The following is a 15,429-nucleotide window of genomic DNA, read 5'->3' on the forward strand; positions in this document are numbered from 1 at the left end:
TATGCCATTTGACTTAGATGTCCCCTAAAACCATGGTCCCCAGACCCCTGCCCCTGCTACGCTGGCCTTTGAAGCATTCAGTTTATTCAGGAAACTTCTTTGCTTTTGGTTTAGTCCAGTTGTGCTGACCTCCCTGTATTGTGTGCTGTCTTTCCCTTCACCCAAAGTAGTTCTTATCTATCTAATTAGTGAGTGCCCCCTCCCACCCTCCCTCCGTCTCCCCTCTTGTAACCACAAAAGAATGTTTTCTTCTCAATTTAAACTATTTCTCAAGCTCTTATAATAGTGGTCTTATACAATATTTATCCTTTTGCAACTCACTAATTTCACTCAGCATAATGCCTTCCAGGTTCCTCCATGTTATGAAATGTTTCACAGATTCCTCACTGTTCTTTATCTATGTGTAGTATTGCATTGTGTGAGTACACCATAATTTATTTAACCATTCATCCATTGATGGGCACCTTGGTTGCTTCCATCTTTTTGCTATTGTAAACAGTGCTGCAATGAACATGGGTGTGTGTATATCTGTTTGTGTAAAGGCCCTTATTTCTGTAGGATATATTCCAAGGAGTGGGATTGCTGGATCATATGATAGTTCTATTTCTAGCTTTTTAAGGAAGTGCCAATCGATTTCCAAAGTGGTTGTACCATTTGACATTCCCACCAGCAGTGTAGAAGTGTTCCAATCTCTCCACAGCCTCTCCAACATTTCTTGTTTTGTGTTTTTTGGATTAATGCCAGCCTTGTTGGAGTGAGGTGAAATCTCGTTGTAGTTTTCATCTGCATTTCTCTAATGGCTAATGATTGTGAACATTTCCTTATATATCTGTTAGCTACCTGAATGTCTTCTTTAGTGAAGTGTCTATTCATATCTTTTGCCCATTTTTTAATTGGGTTGTCTTTTTGCACTTGAGTTTTTGCAGTATCATGTAGATTTTAGAGATCAGTTGCTGATCAGAAATGTCATAGCTAAAAACTTTTTCCCAGTCTGTAGGTAGCCTTTTTACTGTTTTGGTGAAGTCTTTGGATAAGCATAGGTGTTTGATTTTTAGGAGCTCCCAGTTATCTAGTTTTTCTTCTACTTTCTTTATAATGTTTTGTATACTGTTTATGCCATGTATTAGGGCTCCTAACGTTGTTCCTATTTATTCTTCCATGATCTTTATCATTTTACATTTTATATTTACGTCTTTGATCCATTTGGAGTTAGTTTTTGTGTGTGGTGTGAGGTATGGGTCTTGTTTCATTTTTTTGCAGATGGATATACGGTTATGTCAGCACCATTTGTTAAAAAGACTGTCTTTTCTCCATTTAACTGTTTTGGGGCCTTTGTCAAATATCAACTGCTCATATGTGGGTGGATTTATGTCTGGATTCTCAATTCTGTTCCATTGGTCCATGTATCTGTTGTTGTTCCATTACCAGGCTGTTTTGACTACTGTAGGGGTATAATAGGTTCTAAAATCAGGTAAAGTAAGGCCTCCCACTTTGTTCTTCTTTTTCAGTAATGCCTTATTTATCCGCGGCCTCTTTCCCTCCCATATGAAGCTGGTGATTTGTTTCTCCATGTCATTAAAGAATGTCATTGGGATTTGGATTGGAATTGCATTAAATGTATAGATCGCTTTTGGTAGAATAGACATTTTCATAATGTTAAGTCTTCTTATCCATGAGCAAGGCAAGTTCTTCCACTTATGTAAGTCTCTTTTGTTTTCTTGCAAAAGTGTTCTGTAGTTTTCTTTGTGTAAGTCTTTTACATCTCTGGTAAGATTTATTCCTAAGTATTTTATCTTCTTGGGGGTTACTGTAAATGGCATTGATTTGGTGATTTCCTCTTCGATGTTCTTATGTTGATGTAGGGGAATCCAACTCATTTTTGTATGTTTATCTTATATCCCAATACTCTCCTGAACTATTAGTTTCAGTAGTTTTCTTGAGGATTCGTTAGGGTTTTCTGTGTATAAGATCATGGCATTTGCAAATACAGATACTTTGACTTCTTCCTTGCCAATCTGGATACCCTTTATTTCTTTATCTACCTAATTGCTGTGGCTAGGACTTCCAGCAAAATGTTGAATAAGAGTGGTGATAAAGGGCATCCTTGTCTGGTTTCCCGATCTCAATGGGAATGTTTTCAGGCTCTCTCCATTTAGGGTGATGTTAGCTGTTGCTTTTGTATAAATGCCCTTTATTATGTTAAGGAATTTTCCTTCTGTTCCTATTTTGCTCAGAGTTTTTATCATGAATGAGTGTTGAACTTTGTCAAATATCTGTTCTGCATCAATTGTTAAAATCATGTGATTCTTGTCTTTTATTTATGTGGAGGATTACATTAATTGTCTTTCTAATGTTGAACCATCCCTGCATCCATAAACCTGCGTACCTGGTATGAATCCCACTTGGTCATGGTGCATTATTTTTTTTGATATGTTGTTGAATTCTATTGGCTAGATTTTTGTTGAGGATTTTTGCATCTACATTCGTGAGGGATATAGGTCTATAATTTTCTTTTCCTTGGTGTCTTTACCTGGTTTTGGTATCAGGGATATGCTGGCTTCATAGAATGAGTTTGGTAGTATTCCATCCTTTTCTATGCTCTGAAATACCTTTAGTGGTAGTGGTGTTAACTCTTCTCTGAAAGTGTGGTAGAACTCTGCAGTGAAGCTGCCCAGACCAAGGCTTTTTGTTGTTGTTGGGAGTTTTTTGATTACCTTTTCAATCTCTTCTTTTGTTATGGGGCTATTTAGTTGTTCTACCTCTGTGTTAGTTTAGATATGTAGGGTGTTTCTGGGAATTCATCCATTTTCTAAGTTCAAATTTATCGAGTACAATTTTTCATAGTAATCTGATATGATTCGGTTAATATCAGTTGGGTCTGTTGTAGTATCACCCATCTAATTTCTTATTTGGGTTATTTGCTTCCTCTCCTGTTTTTCTTTTGTCAGTTTGTCCAGTGGTTTATCAATTTTGTTGATTTTTTTCAAAAAACCAGCTTTTGGTCTTGTTAATTCTTTCAATTATTTTTCTGTTTTCTATTTCATTTAGTTCAGCTCTAATTTTTATTATTTGTTTTCTTCTCGTGCCTGTGGGTTTCTTTTGTTGCTCTCTTTCTATTTGTTCAAGTTGTAGGGATAATTCTTTGATTTCGGCCCTTTCTTCTTTTTGGATGTGTGTATTTACTGATGTAAATTGGCCTCTGAGCCCCGCTTTTGCTGAGTCCCAAAGATTCTTATAGGAAGCGTTTTCATTCTCACTGGATTCTCTGAATTTCTTTATTCCATCCTTAATGTCTTCTATAATCCAGTCTTTTCTCAGCAGGGTATTGTTCAGTTTCCAAGTGTTTGATTTCTTTTCCCTGCTTTTCCTGTTATTGATTTCCACTTTTATGGCCTTATGTTCAAAGAAGATGCTTTGTAATTTTTCAATGTTTTAGATTCTGCCAAGGCTTGCTTTATGACCTAATATGTGGTCTATTCTAGAGACTGTTCCAAGTGCACTAGAAAAGAAAGTATACTTGGCTGCTGTTGGGTGGGGTGTTCTGTATATGCCTATAAGGTCGAGTTGGTTGATTGTGGCATTTAGATCTCCCGTGTCTTTACTGAGCTTCTTTCTGGATGTCCTGTCTTTCACCAAAGGTAGTGCGTTGCAGTCTTCCACTGTTATTGTGGAGCTGTCTATCTCCTTTTTCAATGCTGTTAGAATTTGTTTTATGTATCTTGCAGCCCTGTGTTGGGGGCATAAATATTTATTATGGTTACATCCTCCTGGTATATTGTCCATTTAATCATTATATAGTCTCCTTCCTCATCCTTTGTGGTGAATTTAAGTTTGATGTCTATTTTATCAGAAATTAATATTGCCACTTCTGCTCTTTTTTGGTTGTTGTTTGCTTGATATATTTTTTTCATCCTTTGAGTTTTAGTTCGTGTCTTTAAGTCTAAGGTATGTCTCTTGTAGGCAGCATATAGACAGATCATTTTTTTTTTTATCCATTCTCCACTCTCTGTCTCTTTATTGGTGCAGCTGATGGATTTGAACTGCCAACCTTTTGCTAACAGCTGAACAGTTAACTGCTGCACCACCAGAGCTCCTTAAAAAGTACCCCAAAACTCAAAAAAACATTGCCTACAAGTCAATTCCAACTCATAGTGACCCTATAGGACAGAGTAGAACTGGCCCATAGAGTTTCCAAGGAGCGCCTGGTGGATTCAAACTGCTGGCCTTTTAGTTAGTTTTTGAGCTCTTAACCACTGTGCCACCAGGGCTCCTTTTATATGTATACAATATTTTATTGTGTTTTGGTGAAAGTTTTCACAGGAAATTATGTTTCCATTTGACAATTCCTACACAAATTATTTAGTGATGTTGGTTACATGCATCAACATTCTCTTTAATTGTGTTCTGGTTGTTCCATTTACAGAACTCTAGATCCCTAGAGTCCCTTATCTTCTCATCTTTGCTTTAGAGTGATTGTTGACATTTTTGTCTCATATAGATGGTATTTTACTAGAGTACTCTACTTACAGGTAATATTCTTTATTTTGTGTGCCAATCTGGTATTTCGCTAAAGGGTGACCTCAGGAGATAGTTTTTGCTCAAGGTTTAAATGGTATCTGTCTTTTTTGATGTCTTGGCTGTGGTGGACTCCAAGACTTCAGAAAATCCTGCTAGCAGTATACCCAGACCATATAGTTGGCACTGCCTTTTAAATAAAAGAGTGAATAATGAGCTTTATTTCTTATGTTTTCTAACATGTAACTTAAGCATCTGTCTGTTTATTGTGTAATATATTGTTCTCACTAAAATATCTATTCAAGGGAAATAAAAGTTGGAAGACACTTCAGAGCATTTGATTTGCCTTTCAGGATTGTGCTGCCCAGTCAGCACCATGCTGTAGTAGTGGCACTTGTACACTGACACCAGGGTCACAGTGTGCTCATGGAGAGTGCTGTCATAATTGTAATGTAAGAGCTATTTCATTTCTATATAAAAACCTATATAGTCCACATTAAATAAAGTGATCATTCTTGTCATATGTTCACAGTCTGCTTTACTCAGTGTCATTTGCTCTGTTCCATCAGTTTAAGGTAAAAGGAGAAGTGTGTAGGTCTGCCATGGATGAATGTGATCTAAATGAATATTGCAATGGATCATCTGCAGCATGCCAAGAAGATCTTTTTATTCAGAATGGACATCCATGTGGAGGGAATCAATGGATCTGTCTGGATGGAAAATGTATGGATGGGATGAAACAATGTAGCAGTATATTTGGTGAAGGTATTTATTCTGATTTGATATCTATAAGCATATTTCTAAAAACAGAAAAGAACGATAGATGTTTATATAGGGCTTTAGTTTCTCTTTAGTAATGTGATTTTTTAATATAAATACTGTGAAAGATTTTAGAAAAGGAATATGGTAAAAAATAAAACATGTAACAGTAACCTGGAATTAAACTTCTGAGTTATTTCCACAAAATAATAAAGGGAAAGGTTCAGAGTCTTTGAGTCTTCTGTATTCAAGAAGGAAGAAGGCAGACCCAGCACAAGTTACAATATCCTTTTCTCACTCTACATTCACAATTTTGGGGGGTAAATATAGAATAAGTAAATAAATATGACTATAGGCATTAAAAAGATCATAAATATATGTAGGCACATGAATATACTTTAAACCACATATGCAGAGACACACCTCACATGCACAATTCACATCTAAGAACTACAAGGAGAACTCATGAAAATCTCAAAGACAACTCATGAAAAATCAGAAAGACTGTAATCATTGAAAGGACGCATACACTAAGGTTGAAAACCACAGTACAGGGTGTACATAAAATTGTGCTGAAGATGGGAGCAGGAGCAATGGCAACGGTATTCCATGCCTGTATGAGAAGGATGAAGAGAAACCAAAGGAGGAAATATTTAGGGTATTCATAGAAACAACCTTATGGGCTAGCTTTCTCTCAACAGAAATAGGAAGCAACTCCAACTGTAATTTCTGTATTAACAGAGGTGGCAAAGTGATTTATCAAGGCCCCAAATAAGCACACAATAAGGAATGATTACCGGTTTTGAAGAAATCTAACACGAAGATACAAAGAAAGAAACTTAGAAAACGGATTAATACCCTTCTGAGGAAGTAAATGATTTGGAACTGCAATGAGGATATTTTGTAAAAAGAAAAGAAAGACGGAGAGAATCAAAGGCAGGCAGAGAGAGAGTAAGGAATGGATGGAGGAAGAAAGGGCAGAGATAGGCAGTTAGTTAGGGAGAGAGGGAAGGAAAGAAAAAGATTGAAATGAAAGGTATACTGGCTCAGTTTAAAAATAAATCAGCATACTGGATAAGTCACTGAAAATGTAGAACATAAATTTAAGCAGAAAGATGGAATTTGAAAATTCTGCCTGAATGATAAAAAGATAGAAAAGAGAAAATGCACAAAACCACTTATTGAACTTATGTAATTTACTTTCCAAATTCATCTCTGTAAGAATTGGTTGTGAATGATATTCAAAAAGAGTAAATCATAAACTGGGACAAAGAAGAATGAAACAAGAAGAAATGATATTCACAGGAAAAGTAAAAGTCATTGCTTTGTCTAAAATATATATATATATGTTGTCAAACCCCTACCTGTCAGTTACCTTTGAGTCACTTCTGACTCATGGCGGCCCCATGTGTTGCACAGTACAATTGTGCTCCATAGGGTTTTCATGGTTGTGACCTTTTGGAAGCAGATTGCCAGGCCTTTCTTTCAAGGCGCTTCTGAGTGGGCCTGAACAGCCAAACTTTGGGTTAGTAACCATGTGCTTAACCATTTGCACCACCCAGGGACTCCAGTTAACTTCTAGAGGAATAAAAACAGAAAACCATATTTTTTCCCTGAAAAAAATCCAAGCAAAAAACACCTAGTCATCCCAATAGAATGTAGCACAGAAGAAAATTTAAAAGAAGAGACTATGTCAAACTGTAGGAATATTTTCAGACATAACCAGAAACTTCCAGGAAAATGTACAGAAGTTAAACACTATATAATATTTTTTTCTTTTTTTTTTCAAATTTTGATATAGGTGAAAGTTTGTGGAGAAAATTAGTTTCTCATTAAACAATTAATACACGGATTGTTTTGTGATGTTGGTTGCCAACCCCACAATGTGTCAACTCTCTCCCCTTCTCCATCCCCAGTTCCCTGTTTCCATTTGTCCAGTTTTCCTGTTGCTTACTACCTTCTCATTTTTGTTTTTGGGCTCGTGTGCCTATTAGTCTCGTATACATGATTGAACTATGATGCACATCTCTCTCGTGTGTTATTGTTGGCCCTATAGACCACCTATCTAAACATTGGCTGAAGGGTGAACCTAAGGAAATCTATTCAGCTGTTTTACTTCATCATCTCTTCCATTCATGGAAACAAACCATCAACCAAGGAATGAACAAAATATGTAATATTATTAGGCAATAAAAAGTAATGAAGTGCTGATAAGTGCTAAACATGACTGAACCTTAAAAACATGATAAACCAAAGAAGGTAGTCACAAAAGAACACACAGTTTGTGATTCCATTCAGGTCAAGTGTCCAGAAGAGGAAAATCTATAGAGATAATAAGTAGATTAATGGATGCCGAGCCTGGGGTGAAGGGGTGGTGTGTTGCATGATTGCTAAAGTATGAAAGATTATTTTGATTTGATAAAAATGTTCTAAAATTAGAATATGAAAGTGGTCGAACTACTCTGAGAATATACTAAAAATCATTTACTTGTGTACTATGAATGAGGGAATTGTATCATAGGAGAATTGTATCTTGTTTAAGCTATTTTCTGGCTCCTTGCGTGCAACAAACAGTTAAGTGCTTGACTACTAGCCAAAAGGTTAGAGGTTTGAATTCACCCAGAGACACCTCAGAAGACAGGTCTTGTATCTCTTTTCCAAAGGTCACAGCCTTGAAAACCCTATGGAGTCAGAATCATCTCAAAAGCCACTCACAACAACTAACAAAAAAAAAAACTTTCTTCTAAAGAAAAAGTGCAGTTCAAAAAAAAGGTGAAATAATTCTGAAATGATTCTTTGCCAACATGCCTACACTAAAAAAAATTGCAGTTCCTTGGGTAGGAAAAACAAATGAGCCCAAATGAAAATATGGAAGTGCATGAAAGAAAGGAAAATGAAAAAATACAAATCAATAATTATGTCTCGTGGAGTTAAATAAGGAGCCCTGGTAGCACAATGGTTAAGTGCTCGGCTGCTAACCAAAATGTCAGCAGTTCGAATCCACTAGCCCTCCGTGGGAGAAAGATGTGGCAGTCTGCTTCCTTAAAGATTACAGCCTTGGAAACCCTGTGGGTTAGTTCTACTCTGACCTATAGGATTGCTATGAGTTGGAATAGACTTGATGCGAAGACAGGGTTTTTTCCCCCCCACTGGTTTGGAGTTAAAGCATATGTAGAATTAAATGCATTTAAAAATACAGGTACGTATTCAAAATTACAACGAACCACGTTTACCACCATCTTTTTTTTTTTTTTTTGTACATCTTATCATTAGTCATAGGTACTACATACAATGTTGCAAGGGGATAACTTGCTGATGTTATCATTCTCAGATGTTTTCTCGCAGATATTCAAAATTTGAATTTATAAAGATACTGATAACAAAAAGCAATAATAATGAAAGCAAACAAACAAAAAAAGAGGTATTTGACTTACATCAGAACTGACTTGGAATGGAGTCCCCAAAATGAAACCCCATTGTAAGTCAGGGACTACATGTAATGCAAATTCTCAGGGGAAAATGAAACATAAAATGTGTACTGTTCTATCAGAATAATAGAAGTGATAGTGGAACAATTCCGTATTAAATTGAGATTCATGCTTTAATCTTAGGGAAACTCCTCAAATGGCAGTAAAAGTATATGACAGAGATGATAGATAGAAAATAGAAGATAGATGATAGAAAGACAGATGATAGGTAGATAGAAAATGGAAATGGAGACAAAATGTAGGAATAAAGAACATAATGGGACAAACAGAAAAATAATAGAATAGCAAGGTGCTAAATACACATCCAACTATATAAAATATTACAGTAAATGTAAACGAGCTAATAATGCAAAGTAAAACCTAAGATTGGATTAAAGAACAAAAAGAAACATTAACTATATTCTTCTTTTGCACAGCACACTGAAATGTAAGTAAAGAGTTGAAGGTAAAAAAATGTGAAGAATATACCATGTACGCACCAACTAAGATCTGTTAGATATCAGAGAAAGTAGACTTTGATGTCAGAAACATCACAAGCAGTAAAGGAAGAACAGTTCATGATGAACTGGTCAGTCTGAAGGGGAGATGGCACAACCCTCCATCCTTATGCAACCAAGAAGATACCTTTAAAATGTAGGGAACTTTAAAATCTCTAAAAGCTCTTTAAAATCTGTGAAACAAAATGGCAGAATTAAATGGAAATATACCAATTATAATGGGAGCATTACGTACCTCTCTCACTAGCTGATAAGCAGACCAACAAGAAAAAAAAAAAAAAAACAGTGGGTAAATAAAAGATCCGGAAGTGATAACCTGACAGGACTATTATTAATGAGCATTCCGCTGAGCCAGCAATTTTGTGTTTCTTGAACTGGGTGCTTATTACATCAGCATGGTCACTTTGTTGTGTATGTTTTCCATATATATATATAATATGAAGAATTAAGTATTGTCAGATTTAGAAATAAAACAAATACATGGTGCCTTCAAGAGTCAGCTTCATCATAAGGTCTCTCTAATGATTATAACCATTCATACTAAACTCAGTATTCAAAAACCTGGTGCTGTCGAGTCGATTCTGACTCATAGTGACCCTGCATTAGTATTAGTAAATCAAATTTAGCAATATATGATAAACACTGTTGTGAACATTATCATACATGTTTCCTGGTACATATTTGCAAGAATTTCTCTAATGTAAGTATTTGGTTATAGGAGGTGCAAGACTTCAGCGTTGCAAGACAATGTTAAATGTTTTTCAAAGTACTTTTTGTTCATCTGCACTACCACTAGCAGTATATATTAGCTCCCCTTGATCTATTCTTCAACTTTTGTTAGTATCAGACTTCTGTAATTTGTAAAAGTGGCATGTCACTGTGCTCTTGAATGACATTTCTTTGGTTATGAATAAGGTTTATGTTGATTTTGTTTTGTAGAAATGATAAATTTTCCCCCTCTCTGAATGTCTCTTTCATATCTTTCACCCTTTTTTTTTTTCCTCAATGATAAAACCAAATTCTATATATAATCAAGATTCTAGTCCCCTATTGTTTATATGGACTCCTCTGTTGGTGCAAATGGTTAACATGCTTTAATGCTAACCAGAAGATTGTAAAAAACAGAAATTTATGTCTTCACAGTTTAGGAGGCTATCATGGAGAATAATCCATGTGCACTGGAAGAGAATTTATATTTTGCTGTTGTTTGTTAGAATGTTGTACATTTATGTATGTGTGTGTGTGTATATATATATATATGTAGAATACCAACTGTGCTGTTTCAACAAATGGATGCAGTGCTGGAAGTGCTCACTTGTCTATGCCAAGAAATTTGGAAGACAGCTACCTGGCCGACCAGTGGGAAGAGATCCATATTTGTACCCATTCCAAAGAAAGGTGATCCAACAATATCATTAATATCACACACAAGTAAAATTTTTCTGAAGATCATTCAAAAGCAGTTGCAGCTGTACATTGCCAAGGAACTGCCAGAAATTCAAGCCAGATTCAGAAGAAGACATGGAACAAAGGATATCATTGCTGATGTCAGATTGATAATGGCTGAAAGCAGAGGCTATCAGAAGATGTTTACCTGTGTTTTATTGACTAGGCAAAGACATTTGGCTGTGTGAATCATAACAAATTATGGATAACATTGTGAAGGATGAGAATTCTGGAATACTTAACTGTGCTTATGAGGAACCTGTACTTAGACAGTCGTTCAAACAGAACAAGGGGATACTGCATGGTTTAAAGTCAAGAAAGGTGTGTCAGGGTTGTGTCACCATACTTATTCAATCTGTATGCTGAGCAAATAATCCAAGAAGCTAGTCTATATGAAGAAGAACACAGCATCAGGATTGGAGGAAGACTCATTAACAACCTGTGTTATGGAGATGACACAACCTTGTTGGTTGAGAGTGAAGAGGACTTGAAGCACTTACTGAAGAAGATCAAAGACTACAGCCTTCTGTATGCATTAGACCTCAACATAAAACAAAAGTCCTCACAACTAGACCAATAAGCAACAGCATGATAAACGGAGAAAAGATTGAAGTTGTCAAGGATTTCATTTTACTTGGATCCACAATCAACGCCCATGGAAGCAGCAGTCAAGATATCAAATTATGCATGGCATTGGGCAAATCCACTGCAAGAATCCATTGCCATCAAGTTGATTCCGACTCATAATGACCATATGGGACAGAGTAGAACTGCCCCATAGGGCTTCTGTGGAGTGCCTGGTGGATTCGAACTGCTGACCTTTTGGTTAGCAGCCATAGCTCTTAACCACTATGCCACCAGGGTTTCCAGTCCACTGCAAAGGATCTCTTTAAAGTGTTAAAAAGCAAAGATGTCACTTTAAAGACTAGACTGGGCAATGAATAAGAAAGACCAAAGAAGAATTCTTGCCTTTGAATTACAGTCTTGGCAAAGAATACTGAATATACCGTGGACTGCCAAAAGAACAAACAAATCTGTCTCGGAATAAGTACAACCAGAATGCTCCTTAGAAGCAAGGACGGCAAGATTTCGTCTCACATACTTTGGACAAGTTATCAGCAGGGACCAGTCCCTGAGGAAGGACATCATGCTTGGTAAAGTAGATGGTCAGCAAAAAAGAGGAAGACCTTCAATAAGATGGATTGACAACAGTGGCTGCAACAAAGGATTCAAGCATAGGAAAGATTGTGAGGATGGCACAGGACCAGGCAGTGTTTCGTTCTGTTGTACATGGGGTTGCTATGAGTTGGTCCCAACTCAACAGCACCTAACAACATATATATATACATGTTAGGTCTAGTGGATTTATAGTGTCATTCAGGTCCTCCCGTTTTCTTACTGATCTCTCTAGATATTCTGTCCATTACTCAAAGTGGTGTATTGAAGTCTCCAAATGTTATAATTATTGTTGTTAGTTGCACCCCCCTCCCCACTCATGGCAACCTTATTTATAACAGAATGAAATTTTACCCAGTCCCATGCCATCTATGTAATTGTTGGTATGTTTTATTCCCTTGTTATTATAGTGTCAATCCATCTCATTGAGGGTTGTGATGTCATTTTCTAGTGACTGATGTCATTTTTAAGTGACTGGCCTTTCCTTCTGAAGTTTCCAAAGTAATCAAGCCGTCCTCATATCTAAAGAATATTCTTGTTGTAATTCTTCTAAGAAAAAAAAAAATTTTTTTGGCAGCCCATAAAAAAAATAAATAAATAGCCTACTCAATATTCTTTGCCAACACCATTATTAAAATGCATCAATTCTTCTTCTGTTTTCCTTTTTTATTGTTCATCTGTCTCACACATATGAGATGATTAAAAAGACCATGGGTTGGGTCAGACATACCTTAATCATCAAGGTGACATTTTTCTTTTTAAAATTTTAGAGAGGTCTTTTGCAACAGATCACTCAGTGGAATATGTGTTTGATTTCTTCACACTGCTTTTATAGATATTGGTTTTTGATCCAAGTAGAATGAAATCATTGACAATTTCAATTTGTTTCTCTTTGTCATGATATTGATTATTGGTTTAGTTGTGAGGATTTTGTTTTCTTCACATTCAGGCATAATCCATACTGAAGACTGTAGTCTTTGACATTCATCAGTAAGTGCTTCAAGTCTTTGTCATTTTTGACCAGCAAGGCTGTGCCATCTGCATATTGCAGGTTGTTAGTGAATCTTCCTCCAATCCTGACGTTCTGATCAGACTACTTTCTTAGCATACAGATCGAATTAGTAATGTGAAAATTAAACCCCACTGTACAACTTTTCCGATTTTAAATCATGCAGTGTCTCCTTGTCCTGTTTAAACTACTACTACTTGATTTATGCTCAGGTCCTTAATGAGCACAATTCCCTTTCTTCATAATGTTATCCATAATTTATTCCCATTCTTTATAATGTTATCCATAATTTATTATGATCCACACTATTGAATGCCGTTGTGTAGTTGATTAAACACAATTAACCATGTTTCTTGTATTCTCTGCTTTCAGCCAAGATCCAGCTGACATCAGCAATGATATGTCCCTTGTTCCACATCCTCTTCTGAATCCAGCTTTTACTACTGGCAGTTCCCTGTTGATGTATGACAACAGCCAGTTTTGAATTATCTTCAGCAAAATTTTGCTAATGTGCAATACCCAAAACCCAGCGCCGTCGAGTCGATTCCGACTCATAGCGACCGTATAGGACAGAGTAGAACTGCCCCGTAGAGTTTCCGAGGAGCGCCTGGTGGATTTGAACTGCCGACCCTTTGGTTAGCAGCTGTAGCACCTAACCACTATGCAACCGGGGTTTCCTATGTGCAATATTAAGGATATTGTCCAATGATATTTGCATTTCATTTGATTGCCTTTCTTTGAAATGGGCATGAATATCGATCTCTTCCAGTCATTAGGCCAAGTAGCTATCTTCTGAGCTGAATTTCTTGACATAGAGTAATAGATGCCTCTAACATTGTATTCATATTTTGAACTATCTTAATTAGTATTCTGTCAACTCCTGGAGTTTGTCTTTCGCCAATGCCTTCAGGGTGGCTTGAACTTCCTTCAGTACCAGAGGCTCGTGATCTATACTACCTCCTAAAGTGGTTGAACATCAACTAATTCATTTCAGTACAGTGAACATATGTATTCCTTCTATCATCTTTGATGTTTCTTGTGCCATTAAATTTTTCGACCACAGAAACCTTCATGTGGTCTTGCATATGTTCTATAGATGGTCTGTTCTGTAGTCAGCCCTGGGCTTTGTCTTGATTAATGATAATGAGCTTCTCCATTTTCTCTTTCCATAGATATAGCCGATTTTTTTCCTTGTGGAGTCCATCTGGCAAGGTCCATGAGTATAGTCATCTTTTATATTGTTGAAAAAGAGTATTTCTTCTTTAAGTATGTGTTTGTATGCAATTGCCTTTCCATAGTTATTCCAATTTCTTTTTTTCTTATTTTTCTTTCTTGTCAATTCACATAATCTGCAATTTTTTTTGGTAAATATATATCATGACCTTCTTTCTCAATTATTTTAATACATCTAAAATATATTTTAAATTTTTTCTTGAAAGATACTTTACATCGTCATGTTTCTAGCTAAAAAATTGTTCCAGTGTCTACCAACTTTAGTTTTTGCTTTTGCTAATCGTTTTAACAGTCTAAAAGCCCTTATTGCTATCACTCATCTTTTTTTTTGTTACATATATGAGGTGGGAGACTAATCACCTTAATTAACGTAGCAACTGATGTGTGTTAAGGTTTGATTAGAATTTATATAAGACCCAATGTACATAGTTACACTGGACCAATAAACAACATCATGGTAAATGGAGAAAAAAAAAAATTGAATCAACAGTTAACACCAGTGGAAACAGCAACCAAGAAATCAAATGACATATTGCATTGGGCAAATTTGTTGCAAAAGACCTCTTTAAAGTCACGAAAAGCAAAGATGTCGCTCTGATGACTAAGATGTGCCCGACTCCAGCCGTGATCTTTTCAATCTCCTCATATGCATGTAAGATAAAAAAAGAAGACAGAAGAATTGATGCATTTGAGTTGTGTTGATAAAGAATATTTAGTATACTGTGAACTTCCAGAGAATGAACAAATCAATAATTAGAAAAAACACAACAGAATGCTCCTTAGAATTGAGGATGGCAAAACTTTGTCTTGATTACTTTGGACATACCATCAGGAAAGTCCAGTTGCTAGAAAAGGACATAGTATTTGGCAAAGTAGAGGGTCAGTGAAAACAAGGGAAACCCTCAATACGATCGATTGTCATAATAGCTTGAATAATGGGCTCAAACATATCAAAATTATGGAGATGCTACAGGACCAGGCAAGTTTTCATTCTCTTATATAAGGTCTCCATGAGTCAGAACTGACTCAACAGCAGTTACCATCAACACCAACAGTCTATATCTAGTTTACACTGTTTGTTTATAGGGCCTGTGTATTCAGGATTTTTAACTGAGAGCTTGATGTGTTCATTGATGCCCCATTCACTGGAGGTATGTAACCAAACCCAGAGGTTTTGGAAAAATCTCCTCTGCTTTGTGGAACTTGTCTCATATTTTAATATCCTGTTCTGTACATATTTAGAATCAGGCAAAAGCCTTGAGAGTGAAACCAACAATGTGTTTGAGGCATGTTAATTTTCTAATTT

The 15,429-nt window shown here is 36.2% G+C and overlaps 1 protein-coding gene across 1 annotated transcript in view; it reads left to right on the plus strand.

The window, feature by feature from the left end:
- LOC126065482 (disintegrin and metalloproteinase domain-containing protein 2-like) overlaps positions 1 to 15,429 on the plus strand; it is a 113,959-nt gene that overhangs the window by 72,292 nt on the left and 26,238 nt on the right. Inside the window, exons 14-15 of the mRNA XM_049865503.1 lie at positions 4,869 to 4,967; positions 5,085 to 5,280. Coding sequence (XP_049721460.1) covers positions 4,869 to 4,967; positions 5,085 to 5,280 — 295 coding nt within the window. The remainder of the gene's footprint in view (positions 1 to 4,868; positions 4,968 to 5,084; positions 5,281 to 15,429) is intronic.

This window comes from Elephas maximus, chromosome 22, assembly GCF_024166365.1.
Source record: "Elephas maximus indicus isolate mEleMax1 chromosome 22, mEleMax1 primary haplotype, whole genome shotgun sequence".
Taxonomy (NCBI): domain Eukaryota; kingdom Metazoa; phylum Chordata; class Mammalia; order Proboscidea; family Elephantidae; genus Elephas; species Elephas maximus.